This window comes from Pezoporus wallicus, unplaced genomic scaffold, assembly GCF_028554395.1.
Source record: "Pezoporus wallicus isolate ANWC-B61680 ecotype Strahan unplaced genomic scaffold, APGP_CSIRO_Pwel_v1 contig_7841, whole genome shotgun sequence".
NCBI classification, from domain to species: domain Eukaryota; kingdom Metazoa; phylum Chordata; class Aves; order Psittaciformes; family Psittacidae; genus Pezoporus; species Pezoporus wallicus.
Window position 1 is genome coordinate 92,660 of NW_026637923.1, and position 25,501 is coordinate 118,160.

Genomic DNA, 25,501 nt, shown 5'->3' on the forward strand with positions numbered 1-25,501 from the left:
TCAAACATGAGGAATTTGTAAGGAGCTGCATCCTGAAGTCACTTATGAAATTTTCACCTTGCTTAATAGCCCATCAAATGTTTTTTTTGTCTGCTGAGTTTGACATATTCTAACCAGTTCATTCGGCATATAGGATTAGACAGTTGTAAGAGACATGATTCCTGAAAACAATGAATTGTTTTCAAAAAGAATGAATGGGTTTCTGGAAGTGGATCTTTCTAATTCCTTTTATTCTCCATTGTAACTATTGTGTGCATATCTGCAATTGAACTTGCTTATGATGACCTTTATCTTTTCTCTTGAGAAAAATTACTATTATCAGGTCTTTCTTCATGAGGAAATATAAAGGTCAGTGCAAAACCCATACCTTATTTCTATGCAGTGCACATTGCACTTTGGCATGTTTGTATTGAATTTTATTAATAATAGATCATTTTGTAAAAAAAAAAAAAAATTAGTAAAATTAGACATTCTAAGTGGTCTTTGCTAGTATGTCCTCCTGTCTTTCCTGCCTTTCTCTACCTCCTCTTCTCCCAGGCTTGCTATTGGTGTAACTAGGATTTGACATACATTCCTTCTAAGCCTGTCAGACTTGCTTGACAAATTGTTAATTCTTTTGCATTGTGTTTGAGAGAATGTAAAATTGGTTTTCTGGTTTTCTTTTTCTTTCTTTTTTTTTTTTTTGATTTAAAATTTTCTGTGGTTTGGAAGACTAGTGCTAGGACCTGTACAAATAAGTTGATTTAACTGTCACTTAAATCATGAGTGAAGATTGCTTACTTGTAAGGAGAGCTCCACAGAGGCTTTCCAAGCAGGAAGCTGAGTCCATGAAATCATATTAGCTTCATAACAACTAAAATCAGGAATTGCCTGTACTTCTGTGAATTGTTCAGTTTTCCTAATGAATATATGCTGTTCTGTCATTCAGGTGACTGAGCATGTTTTTCCTCCCATTGTAATACTTTGCTCTGAGAGTTAAGGGCCTTCTGAAACCCCGAAAACAGCAACTTTCATAACAGCAACCTCTGCATTTGGTAAATAAATGAAATTTGTGGGGTCTGAAGAGAATATAGTCTTTAATTGAATTGGTTGTGACTACAGAATGGGGTGAGGATAAGGGAGCAAGAGTACTGGGACCCTTGGTACTGGAGAAAGGAAAGGAGAAGAAAGAGGAAAGATGCTAACACATATTCAGGTCTTAACAAGTGGGAAAGGTAAATAAAGCAAAGCATGCTCCTACATTTTCTGAAAACTTGGTAATATTATACACAGTAGAGTGAGAAGATCCACAACAACTGTGGATGACCTTGCCAACAGTGCTCGATTTTCTGTCTTGTGTAAGAGTAACTGTTTTTGTTCCAAGGACAGAGATGTGTTCTTTAATCGCTTATCTTCATACTTTCTGTCTTAAAACATTATAACATATACTTTCTGCTGGAAAAATATTTTTTGCTTCTTTTTTCCAGTAAACCAGTGAGAAGTCATATAGTATCTTCCTGCTTTTAAAAACGTATTTTTTAAATCCATTGCCCTACTATAGTTCATGTGGATGGGTATGTGTGCAGTAACATAGGAGAAATGCAGTGTCTTTTTCACAGATGTATTTAGAAGGATTTTTTTCTCAAGCAGCTCTCCAAACGTACTCATTTCTCTCTGCTACTTCACTTTGTTATTGTTCTTCATAGCAATAGTTATGTGATCCAAACAACATTCTTTTGCACAAGGCTGGAGAATTGCAGCTTTAAAGCGTGTTTTGTATTTGTCCCTAGTGGAACTGGAATTGTTTCAGTTTACTTCACTCTTTAGTTTAGCAAATTCTGTAACTCCAAAATGCTTATGTTAGGAAGTGAATGTTATATCTGCTTTTTGGTTTTGATTAAGCCAAACCATAATATATGCTTAGATTCATTGGGTGGTGTCACAGGAAGGTTGTTTTCATACTAATCTTTTCTGTGAGGATGGTGGGGTAACTTCTCCAAGGTTGTCTCAACATGAGGCAGTGCTTCACTTCTATCTGAGACGGCTGATTTGGTTATTAAAACTGCTTACACAATTGGGAGTAATGGTGGTGCACAGTAGCACCTTTTCCAGATACAAGGAGTACAACTGAGGGGGAAAAAGAACTGCAGAATTTCTCAAGGACTCCAGGAAACCTGACATCTGGGGCTTGGCAAGATCTGTACAAAACTGAGTCACTTGAGCTAATCCTGTTCTATAAAGTCATTAGCTTCATCTGTCTCATATGTGAACTATTAAAATGCACAGACCTTTATAAACTGCTGCTGAATAGCTTAGTATGGAGTACCAAAGGAAGCCAAATGCTGTCTCCTAGAAACTTGATCTAAATTTCAGACTTAGAGCAGGGTGCTAGACTAAGCAATTTCCACTGGTCCCTTCTATTCCAAACTATTTCATGATTCTAGCTTTTTCACTTTATACAGCCAGTGCTATTTATTTGAGGCCATTGGGAGGTCAATACATTGCCAATAGTAGTAAGAGTCTTGCGTTGCTGTCTACTGGTCAGGCAGAGTGGTGCATATACTCAGCCTTACTTTAGAATTTAAATAATGGTTGTTTTCAAAAAGCTGATTAAAACTTGTTCAGAAGATGTTAGTTGGAGCTCCCATCCAGTTTAGCTGGCAATGTATTTGATTGAAACCTTTTGCCTCCATCTTGGAATCAGGCTTGGATCACATGTGTTGGAAGGAATCTGAGCTAGGAACTGACATGGGTTGTCCTCAACTAAAACTAAAGCATCTCAGTATATGTAATACTTTTCATTAAAATGTATTTTCATGTTGATCAGAACTGGGAGATCTCTTTCTGTGTTCCACTGGAATACAGAATTGTACTGTTTCCCACTGTATTTCTGAGCACAGTGGTGACCATTTATTCAGACTCAACTTCTGCTTCTCCTCCTATTTTGATGTCACCTCATCTGCAATTCCAGCTTTTAGCCTGTGTCTGGATCACCCTTTTCTGTCTGTCTTTTCCGACTGTGTTGTGGATATTGGGCTTTTGGTTTGGTTTTTTTTTTTTCACTTAAGCTTGTCATGCAGGACATAATTTCTCTTCCTGAGCTGTTGAGTGGTAACTGGCTGACCCATAGAAGTAGGAATAAAACAAGAACTCTTCTGCCATAGTAAGAAATTCTTACATTTATAACATCATCTCTAAATAGCAACCAGCTTGTTTCTAACTTCTAGCACTGTAGTGAAGAGGATTTTAATCTACAAACCTTCACCGTGGTTCAGTCAGATGAAGCTTTAACAAAATGATAGTCTGTCTCCCTCTCTCTGCCGCCCCCCAGATCTCACACCATGGCTAGAGAATAGTGCCTTCAGCAGCCTTTTCCAAGCTGTTTCATTTGTTTACAGAGTGCACCAGAGTGCTACTGGGAATGCAGGGTGAAATGTCAAGAAGTTGTGTGTAAATCTTCCAGTAATCTGTCATGTCCAGGAGGAACTGGGGGAAAGGGGCGGATCTGTGGGAATACTGGAGGATATCAAAGCTAGAGTTTTGCTTCTTGGATTTGGAGATCTCTCCCTACAGAATGGATGGCTCTGGAGTCTAAAAGAAGACACCAGAAAAGAAAACCGCTGCCATTATAAATATGCACACTAAGGCAAATAAGCCTAGGATGAAGCAACATGTGAAGGATTTCTGGAGTACCAAGCTGCTTAGGCTAAAACCTCATAAGAAGTTTGGTTTGGATGAAGTATATAGGCATGTACAGGTGTGTATATATAGGGATAACACTGCAGAGGACTGCTTCCATCCCCAAGGCTGGGGACCGCTGTCCTCAGGTAAGGCAGGTTGCTGGTCCTGCATAAAACAGGGATGTTAATTCTTATTTCTTTGACCCCAGGTGGTCAATAGCCCGCACTACTAATGCTGGCAAAAGGTGTCAGTTTGGCAAAATTATAAAAATGATTTTTTTCTTTATTACTCCTTCTTTGGAATTCTTAAATGTTTCTCTGTTGTTTGTGAAAAAGCAAGTTCTCACTAATTAAAAAAAAATTACATAGCTGGATTGATTTATGTTCCTTATTAGAGTAATAATTCATCTGTAATGGGGTTAGGTCAATTCATAAAATTATAAATCTGGGGGAGAAAAACTCTTGACTCTTTCCCACGGTAAGCATTTATTCATGTTTGAAAGTTCTTGTTTACATTTGTGCAGAGTCATTATTTGGTAGTAAAAAATCGATGTGGAGAAGTAATACTCTTAGTGTTACCATGCCATTGTATCTTTTACTTTTTCTTGCACAAAGCAATATAGACCCATGACGTTCAGTGTCATCAGAGCTCCTCCTCATACCTTTGTATTTGCATGCATCTGTCATCCCTGCTGAGTACAATAATAAAGACACTGTATTTTTTATTTGACTGTTTAATAATGCAAGTATTTTTGTGGGAGTCTGTCTAACAAAACCTGTTTGTATGCTTATAGCCTTCTGACACCACAGTGAGATTTCAAATGAAGATGTATTAGTGTGCATTACAAGCGTGTGATTGCTTGTGTCATTATGAAATAGATGAAAAATTAGTTCACTGCAGTAGTTTTTATCTGGACTGATCAAAACATCTCCCAATGATTTTTCTAACAATATGCGATTGGAATAACAACTTCACATGTTGTAGAGTCCCATGCTGCAGTCAAGAGGCATGTAAATACAAGCTGCTTGTTTGCAAGAAGCTTCCAGATTTGCAAAATGATTGCTATGGAAACCACACAATGAAAACCTCATAACCATCTGTGTGTTTTGGTGGATTTTGCTGCATAGCTGAGCTATTTTTGTTTACTGTGATTAAAGTGTTGAATATATTAACCCACAAACTGGGATTATCCGAGGTATAAACTAGTATTGTGCAATGACAATGTGTCAAGAGACTAGAAGACAGTAAAATACCAATTAATAATGGCATTAAATTAGAGTCTAGTGTAAAAAGATGGTTAAGTAATGTGTTAGTAGAGGAAACTGTGAAGTTTATGCATATTTATCATGAAGATACCACATTCCATTGAAGGAATGCACTGTTCAAGCCAAACTTTACCCATTTTATACTCAAGTAGCCTGATTTTTTTTTTTATCCCCTCTCCTTTTAAGAAAAACTAGAATTAAAAAAAATGGATTAATGTAAAAAACTCAGCTAGTGTAGAATTCATTGTTCACTTCTTAAATTGTGTGGATGGTAGAATCATGTCTGATTGGGTGACTGCAAATTAAGTAAGTAAATAATTTTCAACAGCTTTCATGAACTGACTGAAAAAACCCTTAACAAATATAGTTGGCTCTCTGTTGCACTGTCACCAAAAGAATTTTGTGGGTTTGCCATTAGAATCTCTGAATACCAGCAGAGTATGGAACATAACCTGTATTTTAAGTGCTCTTTGGGTCTGCAGTTCTAGAGGAGTTCACTGATTTGATTAGTGTTAATTACATATTGATTCAGGACATAATAGCAGAAAACATTAGTAAGAACCATAGGTTCTTTTCTACCAGCCTAAGCCAAGCCTATTACCTCTGCTCCACTGTGAGTATGATTGCATTAGCAAGTAGTGTGGACCATTTGCAACAGATAAAGCACAAGTTTGTGCCAAAGACCTGATGTTCGTTCTGTGCATGTTTCAGAAGAGGTTTTCTATGGATTCTCTTTAGTCTGGTTCCATGGACTCTATGTGAATAGGCAGCTGGACAATGTTCAGTGTGCTTCCGGAATGCCTCTTCCAGTCTAATTACACCTGAAGGTTTGTTCTCTCTGTGCAACTCTATAGTGTAAATAAAAGTGGAATAGGTGAGGATGGTTGGGATCTGAACAGGTATGCTAATATGGACAGCCTTTGTTTGAATATTTTTGTTCAAGGCCAGGTTGGACAGAGCCCTGGGTGACATGGTTTAGTGTGAGGTGTCCCTGCCCATGGCAGGGGGTTGGAACTAGATGATCTTAAGGTCCTTTCCAACCCTAACTATTCCATTATTCTATAATTTGGGACCTTTCCAGTATTTCCATATATTTTCTTGGTTCAGACATTTTTCCATTTTCAGATATGGATCTGGTGACCTCTTGTTTCTAGGAAATACATTTTTCAGGAAGGGGAATGCATATATTCTATTTTTTTCCATGAAACCACAATGCAGTCTACATGTATTCAGCTGTACCTTATGAAAACACATCTCTTCAAACGTCCTCTGCTGTTACTTCAGTTAAAATACCCTCTACTAAAGTCAGTCCTCAGTTGATCGTGAGTTAAAATCCACAGTACATTCAACACATCAGTTGATGTGTGTCCAAATATTCAGTAACATGTAACATCAAGATTTATTTAATCAATGTAATACTCCGTGTTGAATGCAACTGGGTTGTTCTTGGAAAAGGGAGCAATTCTAGAAAATGTGATCGGTAATGGATGAATACTACCTGTGAGTGGTGTAATAGTAGTAGGGAAGCCACAGAATGACAGTGCCTCCTAGTGCTCTGGACAGCACATACAGGTGTATTTTTGCCATTCATACTCCGACTGTGAGTGCTTAAAATAAAAATAAATGAGTGTACTTGGGAATGTGCAACAAGTGTTATGCCAAGTAGGGGAATACATTTGAGCGCAGTAAATAGTTCAGAGTGTTTTGTGTTGTACTGCAGCTTCACATTTTCCCAGCTCTATTGTTTTGCTTTTTCCTTTTTTTCCCTTCTTCTTCCCTTGGCTATGATATATATTGATCTCAACCAGATTTTTAGTTGTTCAAGAGTCAGAAAGCAAAAAACTCTTGCTGGCTTAGTAGGGCAGAATTTCAGAGCTCTGTAGAGTGAATCTCATGATGTAATTTGTAGGACTGCGTACATAGTTTAGCAGCAATAATGCATACTCATTTCAACAGGTCTGCTCTTGTGCTTTAAACATCTGCTTTAATGTTTGCAGGAACAGTCTTGTGGATAGATTATTTTTTTACAAGGCTAAAAATCCTTTGAACTGTTGATATAAAATTCACTGTTTGTAAAAGTAGATAGGCAATTACATAGAAGTTTTACAATAAGGAACATTTTAAAAGCTGTATCTTTTGTCTGTCATTAATATCAGAATTAGTTGCTGAAATGCAAGTCTTAAAATGAAGCATGAATATCTGTGTAAAATGTGAGGAGTATAAAAGCCAAATGCTTTAAATGTATTAAAAGCTTAATTCTTCTTTGAGAAGTGGGTTTATCAGTATACTATTTCTTCATTCAGTACAGCAGCTTTGTCAGTTTTGATATACTGTAAAGGCCAAGATAAATCTGTTTCTATTTCCTTATGAACATAAGGAAAGAAAACAGCTAAACCCCCTTGTACTTTGTGCCCTTTTTTTTCCTCATCAACAGAATTGTTGACTGTGAAATGTAAGGAGCAGGTCTTCTGTCCCTGTACTGAGTGGAATATGGATTTACTTAAGTGATGGTGTGGGCATGAGAGAGTAGTTCCCTGTCTGTGCCGGACAAGGAATATGGAGAACATCTTTTGAAATTGCCTGTGGGGATTTCAGTGTTCCAGGTCTGTTAGCCAGAAAACACGCTTCAGAGCTGTGATCCTCAGTTCAGTTTTCTTTATCCTGGTAAGAAATACATGTAGCAGAATAGGACCCTCATTCTAATTGCCTCAGAATGAATGAAACCCAGCAGATCTGTAGCTTTACTGTATCCAGAGCAAAGTGAAAAGGGAAACAGATGTTCACAATTGAGATTTTGAAAGAAAGCTCTTGGAGTGTTTGGATGGGTGGGGGAAACCACAGAAATAACAATGTTCCAACTTCTGTACAATGCAAAATAGTAAACAGGGTTTACAGTCTGGAAATGTAGAGTGTGGCTTTCAGACTGATGCAGGCTGCAATTCCTGTCAGCTGAGGTGTCCCTTCGGAGTTTCATTTGCAGTTATATGTTTTGCAGAAGAACATACTCCTTCAAAGGCTGAAGTGCCAGGAAAACTCATCCAGGAGAAAGTTACCGTTGTTTCAGGTAATGAAAATATTTCCTCTTTTTTTTTTTTTTTTTGTGTAATGCACTTTCTTTTTACCTTTATTTCCTTGTCTCTTCCCTTTGCTGTGTTAAAATAATGTTTTTATAGCTCTGTAAAGCTGTCTTTTTCATCTGGGTATTTGACGGCAGCAAAACTGCTTAGCACCACTTAGGATGCATGAAAACCACTTGAGAAGGATTTATAAAGTAAGCCAATTTATACAAGGTATTCCTTCCTGAATTACTTTGTAATGACTCAATTAGCTTTCATTTCTGCACAAAGGAGATTTAGTTGCATAAATTAGCTTATCATCATTGAGGAAGTGTCACTGCTAAAGGACAGTTTATAGATACAACATGCAGTTGCTGTCAAACCTATAAGAATCTAATATAGACATCTGTGTATACTTTGTGCTTGAGCAGAACAGACTTCTGCCATTCAGAGACAAACAGGGGACAACAAGTTGCCCAAGGGACTGGCAATGTAGACGTCTCTGAAAAGGTCAACTTGACACAGGCTCTGACAATCGACCCAAAGCTCTGTCTTCTTTGATAAAAATCAGATAAACTTAAGACCACTAATTGATCTGCAGCCTGTTTAAATGTTGGCCATGCATATCTTCAGTGCATATGATTACCACAGAAAGCAAATGAATTGGGTAAGAAATGCCAGAGTCCAGTGACAGCAGCATAAAAATTGGAAAAGGACACAAATGCCCAGAAAGGCTGTGAAGGATATTCTCTCAGCTTCAGTCTGGCAAACTGCCCTTGTGCTAATTATCTCTGGGACTGGAAAAATAATACCCCATGTAAAGTCACATGGCCAGACAACTTTTCTTGACAGAAAGGTATTTCCAGTTATGCTTAAAAACAAGATATATCTGTGCTTCAAGGGCACAGACCTCTAGATAAACTGTTGGCGATTTGACACAGCAAGTAGAGAAGACTTGCTTCTTATCAGACCTTGCACCTTTTTGAGATCTGCTGCATTGTAACCGTGACCTGCACTGACATGCAAACTGGCTCTCCTTCCCCCATCGTACTTAATACACATAATTCTTTCAGGGCTGTCAAGGAAAGGGTGGGCAAGAAGAGTTCCTTTAGGAAGTAGCTCTGCAGTGCTCTTCCTGTTGCAACATGTGGAGAGGAAACAGAGGCCTGATTTCCTGAGCCATACAGGAAAGCAGGAACAGGTTGCTGTGAGGAGTTTTGGGTTGCTTTTCTTGGAAAGGAAACAAGAACCAAGTCATCAGATGCTGTTAGCATTGTGCTCTGCTAAAAACATGTGTAAAACAACATGACTCATTACAGCCTTAATATTTAGTACTTATTTAGACATTACTGTAATTATAAGTGTGATGTCATATTGGAGCATGGGGTCAATCCAATTATAAAGTTGCCAGCAGCATTTTTTTTTTTTTCCCTAATAGATCTTCTTGGAGTTCCTACTTTTAGGAAATCAAAACCTTAGCTCCTTCATTTCTGAAAAGTTTCAACAGCTATGGGAGCAGCCTTATCAGTCTTTCTAGTATTTGTGCAATGTGTTTGAAAATACCAGCTCTCTACAGATACCAATTTCATTTCAAGAAGTAATTTTCTGATCTGATCTTACTTAGTTAACTATTCAACACTGGATTTTTTTTTTACTTTTAGGGCTCCGTTTGCATCAATATTTCTGATAGGCATCACATAATAAATATCTAACTTGAATCAGTAATATTTCATGATTTTCCACACAAGCAGTGCATACATTCTTAAGTTTATTGCCTAAATTTATTAAACCTGGAAATATTCTGTAAATTGTTTTTGAGCTCAGCCTGTTAAGTACAAAAAACTTTCTTTTTTCCTACTCTTTTCTTGCCCTAACTTAATCTGTACTTCAATTAATGTGCAATGATGCTCAAGTCTTGATGCTGACTGTGGCTGCTGGATAGCTTTACATGAATTGCTAGTGACCTAACTATTTAAATATACCAAAGCATTGAAGAGTTTCAGTGGTAATATGGCTTGCTGGACTTTTTTTGGTATCACTATCTACCCATTATAATTTCCATAATCACTATTTCAGTAAGTGTCCTTTTCTGTGCTGTCTCAGTGTAAATGATTTTAGAGTAACTAAGGAACAGTAGGAGAGGGGAAGTGAGAAAGATTATACTGAACAAATAAGGCTAGATTAGATGTTATGTCTGCATAAATACACTGCAGTTGTTTTCCCCTTATTTCATAATTTTTCTGGAATGTGGGAGAAAGGGCAAGTAAGTAAGTAACAGGCATTCTTTGCCATTTAGGACATCATCAGGGCAAACAAGTAACTGTTCTTTAACAGGGCATGTCTCATCTGGGCATTAAGACTCAACACTGAGAGTCTAAATCATTTGTATAAGACACAGTCATTCTGGTACTGTTAATTCTGAACCTCACCTGTCTCCCCATCTTTAAGCCTCCAGTATGGTAAGTACTGAGCATATCATCACTAAAAGAGGATACCGTTCACCTCTGTCAAATATTGTTCCTGTGTCCAGATTTGTAATCTTCAAATCTGATGCTGTAAACTTTTGAAGAATCTGATCAAGAATCAAGAAATATGATTCAGAGTAGCAAGCTGTTTAATATACTGGGCAGTCGACCACCGTGGTGAAAAGAAAGCATGTATACATGTTCATTCCATAAGGAATGTGTAAGCAGGTAATATAACTCTAGCCCTAAGTCACTACTGTTGTAGTGTTTGCTAACAATGTTAAAATGGAAGGTGAGTGGAAATCAGGCAGAGTCACATTTATTCTAATGTTTTAAGTAGTGCTTTTCCGTATTTGGGCTATAATTCCTGATTTTTTTTTTTTTTGTTCAGTTTAGTGTTCTGACAGGCTTGTGCTCAGAAATGGCATGTGCCAAAATTGTCAAAAATTAGGGGTCAGGAATGGAACAGCCTGCAGATAGATTGCCTCAGGCTGCAATGGGACAGCACACTTAAATCGCTCTGAAATAAGTACTCTTAATCTGTTGTTTTTTCCCCAGGGTTTGTTTTTGTCTTGTCTATTGAGGCTTTTAGAATATTCTTATAATTTTGTTTTCCCTTGAATAATCCGCGGGCATTCTTAAGTTTTAAACAGTCTACAAGATTTGAAGAGTATGCTTGATGATACTTGTCACCTTTCTTTTTCAAGCATTTATTGTCAGGTGCCAGTATGTTTCAGTGAAATATGCAGACTGAGCCTACTGTGAGGAAGGCTGGCAGCCCTTGCTGTTTGATATGTCAAATAAACTCTGAAGTGTTTTCATCAGTATACTGGAGAAAAATATCTGTTTTTCCTATTACTGTTGTTACTGGAAAAACAGAGACGACAGAAGAAAACCATGTGAGGAATTCTTTATGGAAGAGTTTTGGAAACTGTTGGATAGTTCATCTGGGTATCTGTCCTGGAATGAAAAAAGTGTTTCCTGGAGAAACAGCCTATCCAAAATCCTGCTCAGTCATTTCTTGTGATTGATAATATTAAAACCAGTGGGTAGGTAAAACCAAATTGCTTTCTACTCGCTGCTACACATTTAAATTTTCTTTGGTTTTGTCTTACTTGTATTTGTGGCATAAGTGATCATGCCTTCAAAATACTACAGGCTTTAGTTTAGAAATTACATCATCATAGTATGTTTAAGGCACACAACATTTCAGAGTGTGTAAAAATAGAATATAATTGTGACAGAATAATGCCAGCAAATCAACACCTTTTGAATCTGAACTCTAATGGGCATATAAGTTCTAGACACTAAATCCACCAGCTGTTTTCAGGTATTGCATGTGTTTAAGAAGGCCCATGTAATTTCATTACTGTATAAATGCCAAATTCCTTTACCCAGGTCTCCGGGTTCTGGTTTCTTCAGTTCTTCAGGGGCAATCAAATGAAATTTGGCAGGGTCCTCCCCAACTGAAAGAGGGGCTGAAGTAAGAAATAATGGGCTTGTGTTTTGCAGAGGTTTTTTTTTCATTTTTTTTTTTTTTTTTTTTGGTTCTACCTCTGTGTTTGTGAAGTGCTGTGAATCATTTTATGAAGTATTTTGTCCTTTAGATGTATAGATTCTGGAGTTAAATTTACAATTACCTTTTATACGTGCATAGTTGCAGTTAAAGAATTTTGGGAAACTTGTGCTGGTGGGTACAAGATAGGATTTCAAGTATGAAATTAAAACTTGGAAGACCAGCACAGTTGTTCACAAACTTGCACTGGCACTTCCTGTCCCTGTCATTTCTGTGCTCCCAGTATATTGGTATGTGTTTTTCCTAGAAATGTGGCTTTCTGATTTAAACAACTCTGTTTTGTGTTGAATTCACAAATGAGGGCACAGAACCATGGTTAGACTTTAGGCAACATCTTCATTGTTGCAATAAGCTTATTTTAAAATGCAGCTTTTCCAGTGGTGCCATGTTATTAGTTGAGTTGCTTTCTCGCTTTAAGGCTTAACTAAATGCTCATGATGAACATCTAGAGAGAGATGTGTCTCACCTGCTGTGGGATCTCTTCTGTTGCTGATGTTCCTCATGCAACTCCCATTAGTGTTAACAGGAGTTACTTCAGGCACACAGAGGTAAGAACAGAGTTCAGAGTAGTAAAGGTCACAGAGAAAAATCATTCTTCATTTAATTTCAGTTCTGAAGAAGTAAAAGTCCTGATTAATGTATTTTAAACCGAATCTGCTGAAAGATTTGAAAGGTAGGATATACCAGAATAGTTCTTTTTTTTTCTCATGTGTCCTTACGTTATCTTTTATGGCATAGAACTGGGAACTGGGATCGGTGCAGTATCAAAAGACTGAGGAGAGGTTTGATTTAATACTCATCACAAATTAATTTGGTGTTAGCCTGTGTTACTCTTTATAATTGTCTAGTGCTAAACTGATGAATTATGAGCTGACAAATAGGAAGGACCGGGATTTGGAGATGTAACATTTCAAACTGATTCACCCTCCCCTTGAAATAATCCTGCCTATGCATTTTACAATAACCAAATAACGCATTTCTGAATGGTTGAGAGTTTCTATGTACGTGTGTATCGCTGCTTTTGGTGTGGTGAAAGGAATTTGTGCACTGGTAGCCAGAACGCCCCCTAGTGCTATATATCAAGAGACAGCTATTAATCACCAGTTTATGGAAAATTAAATAGTGGCTAACTTGCATAGCAAGTTTAAATTCAATATGTAAATATGTAGCAGTATGACAGTATTGCCATCAAAGGAAGACAGGACAGAACATGGACTGAAATGGATAAATAGGAAACAAGCCCTTCTTGCTTCTACAGGGAGTATTAAAATCGAAGTCTCTATCAAAACAGGAACAACAATACTCCTTTTTTTTTTATAGCGTGACACTTTATATGTCTTGATACTTGATATTTTAGCAGGATTTTTTCAGTAATAAAGTGAACCAATCATGATTAAATTGTAAACTATAAATAATGGTGTAGAGTGCTAACGACATGCAAATGTAACTGGTATATGCTGGAATAACCAGCAAGCCTGCTGTTCAAGGCTCATATAACAAAACTAAGATGACAGCCTTGATCCAGCCAGTTCAGTGATATTTATGTTATCAGAATTAGAAGATAGCTTTCCAGTGATGTAAATTATTAGTACATATACATTCTGTCTGGTTAGTGTATACATAATGTAACTGGTCATCTTAGTGGTATTGCTTACATTCTTTTTACATTAACTCATCACGCTCCATTCTCATGGAATTAAAAACAGGAAATGGTTTGCAGTGTAACAGAAGCAGCCAGTGTATTTAACCATGTGCAAGCGCTGTGTTTCAGTAGATGTACTCTGTATTGTAAGTGTATGACAAAGCATTTATTACTGTGTTATTGCCGTATTACAGAGCAAAGAGTGCTAAATAATCAATCAGTTAATGGTCTGTATGGCAGCTTGAACACAGCACATCCATTGTGCTTATGCCGTTAGAAGGATGAGTTTATAACTGTAGTGTAGTTGCATGTTTAGCCAGAGCTTAATGTCCTAAACTGGAAATGACACAAATATTTTTAAAATGCAGCTTCAGCAACAGTTTCCAAGTTCAGAAGGAACAATCAAGGATTATCTCAAAGGTTCTCAGAGAAGTTATTTAGTTTTGTTGGAACAGGAGAGGGAGGGGGAGCGTATCACGGAATACTTACTTTGGCTTCCTTTCACAGATTATTATTAATTATACTGTAACAATTTTATCAGTTTCAAGTTGAGATACAAATATGGCTTGCTGGAAATATATTCTAGAAGGAAACTAGCTGCTTTAAATTGCAGCTGGAAAATGCTTTGAAAACCTGTAGCTGCATGTCTTAAAGTGATAGGACTTGCAAAAGAAGGGCTTGCACATTAGACTTGTTTTCCACTTCCTTTTGTGGTATGTTTCTAAAAAGAGGAGTAAGAAGTGTGCTTTAATAAATTGCTTTGTACTTTAGTCCCTCAGTCATTATCCTTTTGTGATAAAATGCTGTTTTCTTTGCAGATAACAAAAATACCGATTATGCCAATTTCTATCAAGGTCTGTGGGACTGCACAGGAGATGTACCTGATGAGTTGACATTTAAACGTGGGGACGTTATCTACATTCTCAGCAAGGTATGGGATGCTACTGGGGCTACATAGTTGTAAAAAGCAAGCCATGCCAGAAGGGCACATTCCCACAGTTCTATGGGGGGAAACTGGCACTCCCTTTCAGATCCTTTGTTTACAATCAGATATTCACTGCAATTAATTACTTTGTCAAATGAACTATAATCGCGTTTAAAACATAGCTGTGTAACAGGAATTGACTTAAAAGCATGTTTATTTACTTGTTAAATCTTGGCTACCATTTGTTAACTGATTTAATGGGAGACAATGTGCTTTCTGCTTGTAAAAGTTAACCTTGTAGATTTTCAAATTATCTTGTATGTTATGTTTTTTGTTTCCTGTTTTATATTCCTGACTGTGCTCATTCTGACGTTTTGGGCATCTTGCTACAGAAGGTGGTCTGTTTTTTTGAACTATGCTTTCATCTTTGTATGTATATTGTAATTGTTCTGACAGCTCAGATGCCAAATTTGTTTGCGCTGACAGATTTGGGCAGTTTTTAATTCACCGCTTTCCTGTTTGCAAAGCAATTGAGAAATGTAATTCCTCTCATCTGAAGTGATGATAAGCGGTATAAGCATGAAATTTTATTCTACATTAATGTTGTTTAATTTTCTTATTTTTCCTTAACCCGCTCCATCCTCCCCCCAGCAAAACCAAAACCTCCCCTAAAATAGGGATCTTATGGTCCATTGAAGTCTACTTCTGAACAATTCATCAAAGAAAAATTCTCTTTTCAAGTTCTCATTGGAAAAAAAACACCTTTTAAAAAAAATGTAGAATATATATCTCAGGTGTAATTGCTGTTCAGTATAATTAATGCCAAAGATATCATAGGTCATTGAAATATACAAGTAGGTGCATGCAAGCTAAAGGCATCTGTCTCAGTTTCAAACTTTTCAGTTTTATCACGATTGCTTTAAATCTTCACTGATACCTTTAACTACAGTGTTTCTGGATAATAAATGTAACAGCTTCTGTTTTAAATAAATTTAAGATTTATGGATAGAAAGATGGTCCTATATAAAAATGTAGAAGATATATTACTAATGGTAATGTGACCATGTATGTCTTTAGAAGTATTTCATTGTCACTTAAATTAATAACTGCATTGCATCACTAAAGGCCGGATAACACTCTTGGATTAGGCAGACTTTCAAGCAGTTATACAGCATCTAATTTAAAATAACCACTTCTTCCTGCTCTCCCTCTCCCCCCAAAAAGCCGATGAACAGATTCTTTCCACTGTATGAGTTTGGCCTCTTTGTGGGTGGCACTTTTCTGGTATGTTATGTGGACTATAAAATCTTCATCTTCAGCTTGTAGGTAAAAAAATCATTTGCTCCTTCTCCAAAAGAGCAAGAAATCTAATATAAAATATGGAGCCAAATAGAAAAACAGTAGTTTAAGCTGTCCTCTCTATATCAACTGTCCTGTGGTCACGCCGTGATTAATCCGTAATCGGGCCTTGAAGCAGGCTTGCTGCTGCTCCAGATATATAGAGCCTCTCTCTTTGGGAATGATTTCTACTCCAAAATACAGCCCAGAAAATTCAGTCCCGTTTCACTTAAAGATTGTTACAGCTTTTTCAGAAAAATGAGTGTTGGCCACTGCTGTCAGCTCTAAATTTAGGGTCCTTGGAGGGGAAAGTGCCAGAGAATTATCCATCTTAACCCTCCACTTGATTCAGTTTCAAGGTCTGATCATTTACGAGCTCTTTGTCTGGTAAGCGGAAATATAACCAAAGCGAAAGTTAACCTAACCATCTTGAAGTGGGTCGAGACTTTTCTTCAAGGAATATTCCCTAATCCACAACATTAATCGGATTTTGTGGCAGTCGGTAGGAAGCCTTGGCAATTCTTTTATTTTTTCACACCATCTAGTGGTTGAAAATGAGAGAGGCAGGTACTGACGGGAGGCGATGTGAACGGATCCAAAATGGTGTCATAAATTCAGCTTCAGCTTGAACCCGGCTATGGCTTTATTGCCTTTCTATCATATGTCAGCCAGGTATGAACATTACTCTTAAAAATCACATTTTGCTGATAAGGAAGTGAGTATGGGTACAGCAGTATTATAGTAGGAAGGGTGAAGCATTAACAAAATGGCAAGTGTATTTGTGCAACATGTAATAGTTCTTTGTTTTACAATGAAATATAAAAGGTATAGCTTGCTCTGACGAATCTGATAAGATAGATATTTGTCTCTCCCAGCAACAGTTATGCCAAAGCAATATATTTTTACCTGCTTTCTCACATACCTTTATGAGGGGAAAAGCGACACTTTTGTTTCCAAGAAATGAGATCATTAGTACAACGGAAGTAATTCGGAACCAGTTGAGCAATTTGGGCATGGATAGAATTTAAATAAAGCAAGAGCAGCAATATGTTACATGTACGTTTCTAGGTGAAATCCTGTTAGAAGAATGGGCGCAAGGTTTGAGATTGGCAACATTTGCGTCCTAAGATAGCCAAGCGTTATGCAAAGACAAATCCCCCTAATTTGCTTTAAACTGGGAATCAAAATACAATGTTAGTGCAGTGAGCATGGTTTGCATGCTTTTACTCTGATAATACAAATGTCAATGCCTGGCTAGTGTAATTACTGTAGAAAAGCATGTTTTCCATGTTTCACAGGTGTGTTCAGTAACTATTTTAGCTATTTTTCTAAATCTTTATGTCAGTTGTTGCTTTTGTGCAGCATCAGTCCTATGGGCTTTTCCAAAAAAAAAACTAACAAACCCAACCCAAACCTTTTTCATCGGTTTTTCTGCCTTTGAGAGTTTCTTTCAGAAGCTGGGTTTTTAATCTGGGCAGAATTAACAGAACTGTTGAAATAATAATTGTTAGCTTTTCTTTATTTATAAAAATAGTTACATTTTCAGATTAATTGGTCGATGTGTCTGTACAGATAAACTCATTATTGGTTTAATTTATAATATTCATGAGTACTATATGCATTATTGAATATATAAAAGTGGCTTTTATAACATACTGTGAATCATATGAACATTCAGAAAACTCTATACCCCTCTCCTGCTATGCAGTAGAAAACATTTTATAGCCATGCTGATGGAGGGACTCATTAATAAGATTTATTAGTTAATATTGACTTTTTAATTAATACTGACTATTAGAAATGTGATACTTGGGCTTCCTGTTTTCTAAAATTATTATTGCTCTTAACTCCCATTCATTTATGGACTTGCCTTTGCTTTCAACCCCATATGATAAATGGGAAAACAAACTGTGGCATAACAATCCTTATATAAGGCTTTCATAGCTCTACTCAGAAAGTCAATCTTCAGAAACAAACACAACTGTGAGTGGAAATAGCTATATTATTATTCCTTTTGTTAAAGTTTGTATGCACAATTTATGCATGCAGCACTTCCAGTATTTGTTTGCTTTAGGTGCGTGTTTTGTGCTGGGAACTTCCATAGTTTCAGCAGCCAAATGCAAGTAGTAATGGAAATTAACTTATGTTAGCAGGTGAATAAAGTAAATGTAAAATTTATTTATGTTAGTGTGCTTTACTTATGCTTAGTAAAATTATTGACATTTCTTAACTTTGAAGCTAATTTGATTTCCTTCTCATTTATATTTATATTTGCATTAAAGCAATAAATAATACTTCAAAATCAGAAATTATATCTTAAATTGGAATTCTCCCTCCCTTTTTTGTATTTCAGCACATGCTAGCGCAATATCATGCTGCTCACTCTTGTATTTATGATTCATGGAAATCACATCTATGACTTAACCCTTTGCTCTAGAATTTTCCATGCAAGTAGAGTGTTAACTCCATCTAGATTACCTTTATTCAGTGGTTGTACATTTCCTGTGTGGCAGATTTTTGTTCTTTCAATACAATAAATGTCTGTTAAAATGCTCATATTTTACTAAGCAAAAATACAAGTTGAGCAGACAAACAGAATCTCCATACTTCAGATTACTGCTTATGAAGTAAAGCACAACTTAATGGTGCAGCTGTTTCATAATCAGTGTGAGCATTTTGTACATTATCTCTATAATCTTCATAAAATGCATTTTTTCGGTATTTTTCAACACGGTGTGAAAGGCTATTTTTTGACAGATCATACTGAGATCCACATTTAACAGTAATTCTTCTTTCCATGACCATACTGCCTATGTCTACTCTAGCAAATAGGGAGTACCAATAGGAGCAGATTTGCAGAGTGAAGCACTTAGTGCTGAGGCGCTGGTGTCCACACCGTGTGTTTTCAAAGGGCTTTGATGTCCAAAGAGGTCCAGCCTGGTTTAGTGAATGAGAACACATTAGTGATTGGAACGTACTGAAGTGCATCTTTCATTTTAGCTTCTGAAAGAAATGTAGCATGGGTCCTCTGAGACTGATGGCTCTGTAAATTGAGCCAAGGTGGGCAAAGTAGAGCACTGGGAGATTCACTTTAGTGGGATGCTTCTGATCAAAACTAAAATGCAATGCAATTTTGTACATTTCCTTCTTCTGGCTTGTTTAGGTATATTGCTTACAGGGCAAAAAAATGGGTATATGTTTAAACATCAGATAGGAGCAAAGACCTTTAAATGGAAGGTTAGTTAGGACAGACTAATGCAAAGCGATTGTAGCTCTGTTGGTTTGTATACTGATTGTATGTAAGCACATACCTAACTGATTTTAAAAAAATTGGCATTGTGCTATCTAATGGAAAATAAAATGGCCTTCTATCGTTAAAGGTGTTTTCAGGGGCCAGTTTTGGTTCAGAATTCAGTCTACTTACTCTGATTTTATATTGGAACTTTCTAATTGGTGTCTATTTTGTCTCACATCATAAAAGGAAATAAAACAATAATGCAACTATACAATAAATCTATGACTTACATTCTTAAAGATGACCATTTTATTGCTGTCTTAAAACAACTCTACTACCTGTGAAGAAGTCTCATTCAGTTATCCAGAACATTTGTCATTTTCTGCTTTTTAGAGGAAATGCTGCTCTGTGGCAGAAATGCTCCCTGGTTGATAGTGTATCATCCAGCAATTACACCAAAGGAAGTTCTAAAACTTTTAGCTAGTCTGAATCTCCTGGATGAATTGGAGATGTTTTTAAATATTCTATTGCCAGAATTGGCCCCCAGGATAGTCTTACTAAAAATAAAAAATTCTCCCTGCTTCCTGCACATCTTTAGCTTGATGGGAGAGGCCACTTATTTTAACCCCAAACAGGCCTACAGATACATTTGCCTTTCAGTTTTAAAGTTTGCAGATCTTCAGCCAGTAAGTTTATATTACTTATAGTGCCACTGGAAGAGAACAGGAGAAAAATCTTGAATTCACACACTTCAGTTGTGTTTCTTTAAATACAACTGCATTGTTTTCTTCAAGACATTGAAACACAATGATGATTTTCAGCAACTTTTTTAAAGAAACAAAACAAATAAAAACTCCTACCCCACAAAACACAAAAACCATACCATATGTATTGAACAATAGGGACCAATTGCATAAGGACCAGATGTTCTCAACTTTTGCTGAAGTTAATATGGTGCAAAGCATCTGGAGATCCTCATTTACGCAGAGGATCTGTCCTAAAGGTAGAGACTGTTTTGGAAATCCCCTTAAGTGTAAAAATTTTATCTTCTTGCATATCAAAATTCTCTTCTGCATAGTACAGAAATTGTGGACTTAAAAGGTATCTGTAAAAAGCAGGTAGTGTATTTCTCCCTTACTGTGTTTTCCCCAAGCGCAAAAACTTTTACGATCCATGTCTCATGGAGTCACACATACATACATATCGGTGCAGGGAAATTGGTGGGATGGGGACAAGAAGCAGCATCTGCTCACAGTGTGTTCAGTTGAGAGCATTTCAAGAGCCTGTAAACCCTGACGGGATTGTTTTCCCCTGCTATCATAGTGCTCTGTATAGAGTGTTTTGCCAGCACGTTAAATGTTGTTAACCTGTTCCTTGCTGCACTGTGAAATTACTTTGGTTAATACATTTCTGCTTGAGGGGGGGGGGAATAAATCCACTCTGACAGACAGTGGAAGTAGCTTAGAAAGCACTTGGTCATTGTTAAGGTAGTTGTTTTGTGTTATTTGGCATAATACATTCCTTTGCCCTGGTGCTTGTCTTCCAGGGGTTGCGGTGGCCCCTTCCTGCCCCTGCCTCTGCCTAACATTGCCTGGTATGGCAAATGTGCTCCCAGTCACATGGCAGAGCCCTGGCTGCACACTTGTGCATTCTCCTCATTGCCGGGCTGCTGGATCTGGCCCTGCCCCCCTCTCCTATCCCTCTCTTTGCCTTGGAGCAATTCATTTTGCAGTTATTGAATTTCTTTGGAGAGTTATTTTCATACAGCGAGCATCACAGCACCTCTGGATCTTGATAGCATTTCTACATACAGAGAAAGAAGCTTTGTGTTAGTAATTACCTAACATTGTCAGGAGCTGACTGCAGGCCTCTTTCTAGTGATAACAGAATAACCACATAATGTAGCTTTATAGCACATGATTAATAGAAAATAATTACACATCCTACAAAGGGATGCAATATTTCTTATAAATTGACTACAATGGTTCCTTAGATTAAAGGACTCTTCATTATTTTATCAGTCCTTCTGAAGTATAGTTGCTTGCCTATGTTAGCAGTGATGTTAAGAGCTGAATGCGGTGAAGGATACCAGATGGTAAACTCGGTGGTACCTGAGATCTGAAGCTGATGCTTGCAAAAGCACTGTGATTCCCAACTCCTAAGAATTCATATAAAACTCCAAATCGTATCCTTCTGTGTATTATTCATCCTTTCCCACAAATGTGGGCTTTAGGGTTTTATTCTACACATCTTAAGCAGCAGTAACAGGCATATGGACCTCACAACAGCAGTGTAATAATTAAATTATATTGCTATAAAGCAGTTTATAGTTGCTAATGTTGATAGAAACAATACATCAATTTGGATTTTATATGTGACTTCAAAAAAGGAATGGTTGGTGATGGCGGTGAGACTGCTTATCTGCCTGACCAGTAAGCGCTCTTTTGTGGTGGTGAGGACGGAAAGGAGTGGTTAGGAGTTTAAAGAGAAATGTCTGTACTTTAATCAGTCTGAAAAGGAGTGCTATCTAATTATTCTAAACCCTGAGATTAAGGTTTTATATTCTTGGTAGTGAGGTATCCGCATTATATTTTTGTTTGGGCTTCTACAGTCTGCAGATAGTTTAATTGGGATTCATGTTGCTCTTGAGACCCATGCAAAGAATAGTAATGTAAAGTAAAAGCTTCTGTGTTGCAATATTGTCTGTATGGTGTAATGGTTGCAGTGAATCCTTAAATTAGTTTACTAGTCTGTTACATCAACATCCATTTCATCTTCTCACTTAGCTTCATGCCAGAGCAGTAAGTGGTGTATTAGTAAGTAGCAAAACCCAGAAAGTTTTCAAAACAGCAGCATGCTTTTAATTTTAATTTGAGGTATCTGAATTGTTTCTTTTAAAACAATTGTTTCTAAGTTCATGTAGTGTTGCTAAGTGGAACATTTTCAATGGATAATGTAGTCTACATGCTTTTTCTGTGCCATTTGTCATATGCAATTTAATGACCGCTTAACTAAGCCCTTCCCTCATTTCATGTATTGTTTGTTTTTTTGGCTGACGTCTAGCAAAACTTGCTTAATCACTTTTGTCAGTCACTTCACGAGTTCCATGTAACAGCTTAAGACCTTTTGTTGCTTTCTCTTGGAGAGATTTATTGCTGAGATTCCAGTAGTATACATGAGTACTGCTCCCTACAGCAATTTCCCACTTCAGTTTAGAAAACCAGTTTGTATATATAACCAGTGCATTGTGAGATAAACCACAGATCTTAAAACAGGCTGATCTGGAACATTATAAACCTCAGTGTCAGGTTATTATTTAGCCTTTAAGGATTTGGGGTGCAAAGTGTACCCCCATGGGAAAAGTTATGAGGGGTTCTTAACTTCTACAAAGAGCAGTTTGCACTGAAGATCAAGTCCAGATACCTCTAGACTTTCAGACCAGCCCCAGTCCCAGCAGTCTGTTCAGCAGTGGAAGGGGGAAGAAGGTGGAATTCTTTTTTGCAGCTTTCTCATTTGTATGTTCACATCAAAACCAGAGGTTTCCTGCTGCTTTTTAATGTGGATTTTCTTTAAAGCATGCTTACTGCAGTATTTTATGGGTAGTAGGATATAATCTGTTAAATCACCAATTCACTATGAAGAGAGGGAAGAAAATGTTTAATTTAAGACTGGTGTTCACCCTTCCACAATAAGAAAATATAAAAGTGTGTGTGTGCCTGCATGCAAACGCGTTTAAAGCAAATAAAAAGGAAAAAAAAACCCTACAAAATACAAAACCCCCTGAGCCCACGTGAAAGTGGGCCATCAGCAGGGCTTCGTTGTAGTTAAGCACAGGGAGAGCTGAGTACACTAAGCACCTCATAGGACCCTAGAGAACTCTCTACCTGGCCAAATATGCCAGCAGCAAATCATTATAGCTCGGGCTCTAATGAAACTCCATTAACCCTTAAGCTCCACTTGACTATTTATAACCAAAAAACTTTATCTACAGCCAAAATAATAGCTTCATCTCAGTAGGACCATTAATTCAAAATCCTACAACCTTTTGCTTTTCTCATTGGAAGAGCAGTGTAGCAGGAAGCAGATGTTGCTTACCAGAGATATCTGTGTATTTCGTATTTTCCGTGTTTGTTCCAAAGTAATTTCTGTCTTACTAATCATTCAATTTTGAATGGGGTCTCTGTTTTAATAATGCTTCATTTGTAACTCAATACATGTGTGTGTGCAATTTCAGCTGTTACAATTTATTGAACTGCTGTTAGGATTGATCTTAAAATATTTACCTCATAGGAAAAAAATTAAATTTGGATCCCACAATACTTGGTATTGCTTTTGGAAGATATTATTTCTTTAAACTATTATAATTCATTTTGTTTCATATTTATCTCACTAAGCCTAAACAAATTTCAAACAAAAGTACATTAGTCATCTGTCAGACATATGAGATCTGCTGTAGAATTTTCTGCAAGCCTAAAGCAAGGGTAGACTTTGACCATAGAAGGAGATTATGTAGTAGATATATAGCGTTCCCTTCACATCTGAGTGAAGTAGCTTTTAAAATAAAGTTGATTGTAAGTTTCTCAGAGTTTAGCCTTGTGGTACTAAAAGAATCCCAGTTGATTCTTATAGGTCAACATTGCGCTATTAGATTTTAGCTTCAAAGATAAGGTTTTTCTATTTGTGATGAATAGAGGATAGAGGTCAGCTATTTTTAGTAGGTGTTATAGAGAAGCGTGGCTGTAATTAAGACATTTTCCTGAGCATGCCTGGCCTTCTTAAAACTTAACTTCTGCGTTTGCCTAACAGTGCATGTGAATGCCTCCAACAAAAAGATAACAATGTTTTAATTTTCAGTTGAAATGATTGTAACTGTATATAAGAGAAAGCATCCATAAGGAGTTGCATACAAAACTCTATTGCATTTATGTGAGACTAAAGGTTAATATTGCATATTGTTTTCAATTAGGAGTACAATAGATTTGGCTGGTGGGTAGGAGAAATGAAGGGAACCATTGGCTTGGTGCCTAAAGCCTACATAATGGAGATGTATGATATTTGAGAGGCCTGGGTAAGTACATTTTAATCCAATCTTCTGTAATGGCTTATATGTTCCCTTGTTCTCTGTTTCATAAGTATTTCTTTCCTGGAACCTTTGCAGGAGTCCTGTTAACATAAAGATTATGGCAAAATATATTGAAGGTTCAATTAAAGCACTTTTTCTTGGATTCTGTATGAAATATGAAACCACAGTGTACAAAAGATGATGTATTTTATAACTATGTTCCTTTTCCAGATTTTTTTTTTTCAGTAGAATTCATGTGCTTTGTAGTTTTATTACTTTAGTATATATGCATGTATCTGTGCAGAAAACTGTGGAAGGGGATAGATATTTGGTCTGGGTTTGACATGCGCGCTTGAGGTTTTCTGTTTAATGATGAACTTTCAACTTCCTTCTTCCTAATCAGGAGAAATCTGCACTTGGGAGTGGTGTGCAGCTGCAGTTTACAGACCCGGCCTCCGAAAGAAGAAGATTCTGCCGTACACATTCTGTGGTTTCAGTAAATGTAGCCAGATCGTTGCCTTGTGTATTTTAAACATTAAAAACTGTAATTGATCATAATTCTGAGGAAATGTTCTTCTTCATCACTTTTTATAGAATTGTAGCGCTAGGAAATGAAGTAGATGGTAATTAACATATGGGGCACAAACAGCCAAATCGTGCCTGTTGCTTTTTCCTTCAGCATACTAGCAGGACTCTGCACAGCGTTGGGTTTGAGTTCTTTCAGGGAATTTCCTCAGATTTAGAAAAATTAATCTGAACTTTGAAAGTAGAAAACTGTTGCTCAGTTCATGCATGCATTAACCTTTTAATGCTTACTGTACATTTTGTGCAGTTTCCTAGAAGACTCAAGCAAAATTTATGCGTAATATTGCAAGTCTTCAGGGTATTCTTTTCCAAATGTTCTTGTATTTTGCTTTAGCCAATGATTTATTTTTCTCATATATTCAGTATTACATTGTTAATTATTATTTTGTTACCACAAAATGAAGCCTTGGCTCTTTTGCTGATAATAAATCAGCCTGTGTGGTAATATTGCCCTGATACCGTTCTCACTTGGAGATAGGAGTGATGTGAAAATGTATAAAAATGAGAATATATTAAACCCCACAGTTTTTGCTTAGTCAACATGAGGCAAATGGCAGCTAAGAATGATTTTTGTCTGTGGTAGCGTGAGCTATTTTCTCTATACCTTATAGATACTTTCACAATAAAATCTGGGTACCTTGTTGATAGGTGGAATTCGTGATGTAAGTTGTGTGCAGCAGACATCTTCAGCT

General features: G+C 36.9%; 1 protein-coding gene across 1 annotated transcript in view; it reads left to right on the forward strand.

Moving 5' to 3' along the window:
* SKAP2 (src kinase associated phosphoprotein 2) overlaps nt 1-25,259 on the forward strand; it is a 103,424-nt gene extending 78,165 nt beyond the window's left edge. Inside the window, exons 10-13 of the mRNA XM_057408298.1 lie at nt 7,921-7,989; nt 14,483-14,595; nt 24,129-24,230; nt 24,628-25,259. Coding sequence (XP_057264281.1) covers nt 7,921-7,989; nt 14,483-14,595; nt 24,129-24,221 — 275 coding nt within the window. The 3' untranslated portion in view covers nt 24,222-24,230; nt 24,628-25,259. The remainder of the gene's footprint in view (nt 1-7,920; nt 7,990-14,482; nt 14,596-24,128; nt 24,231-24,627) is intronic.
* The last annotated feature ends 242 nt before the right edge of the window (nt 25,260-25,501 follow it).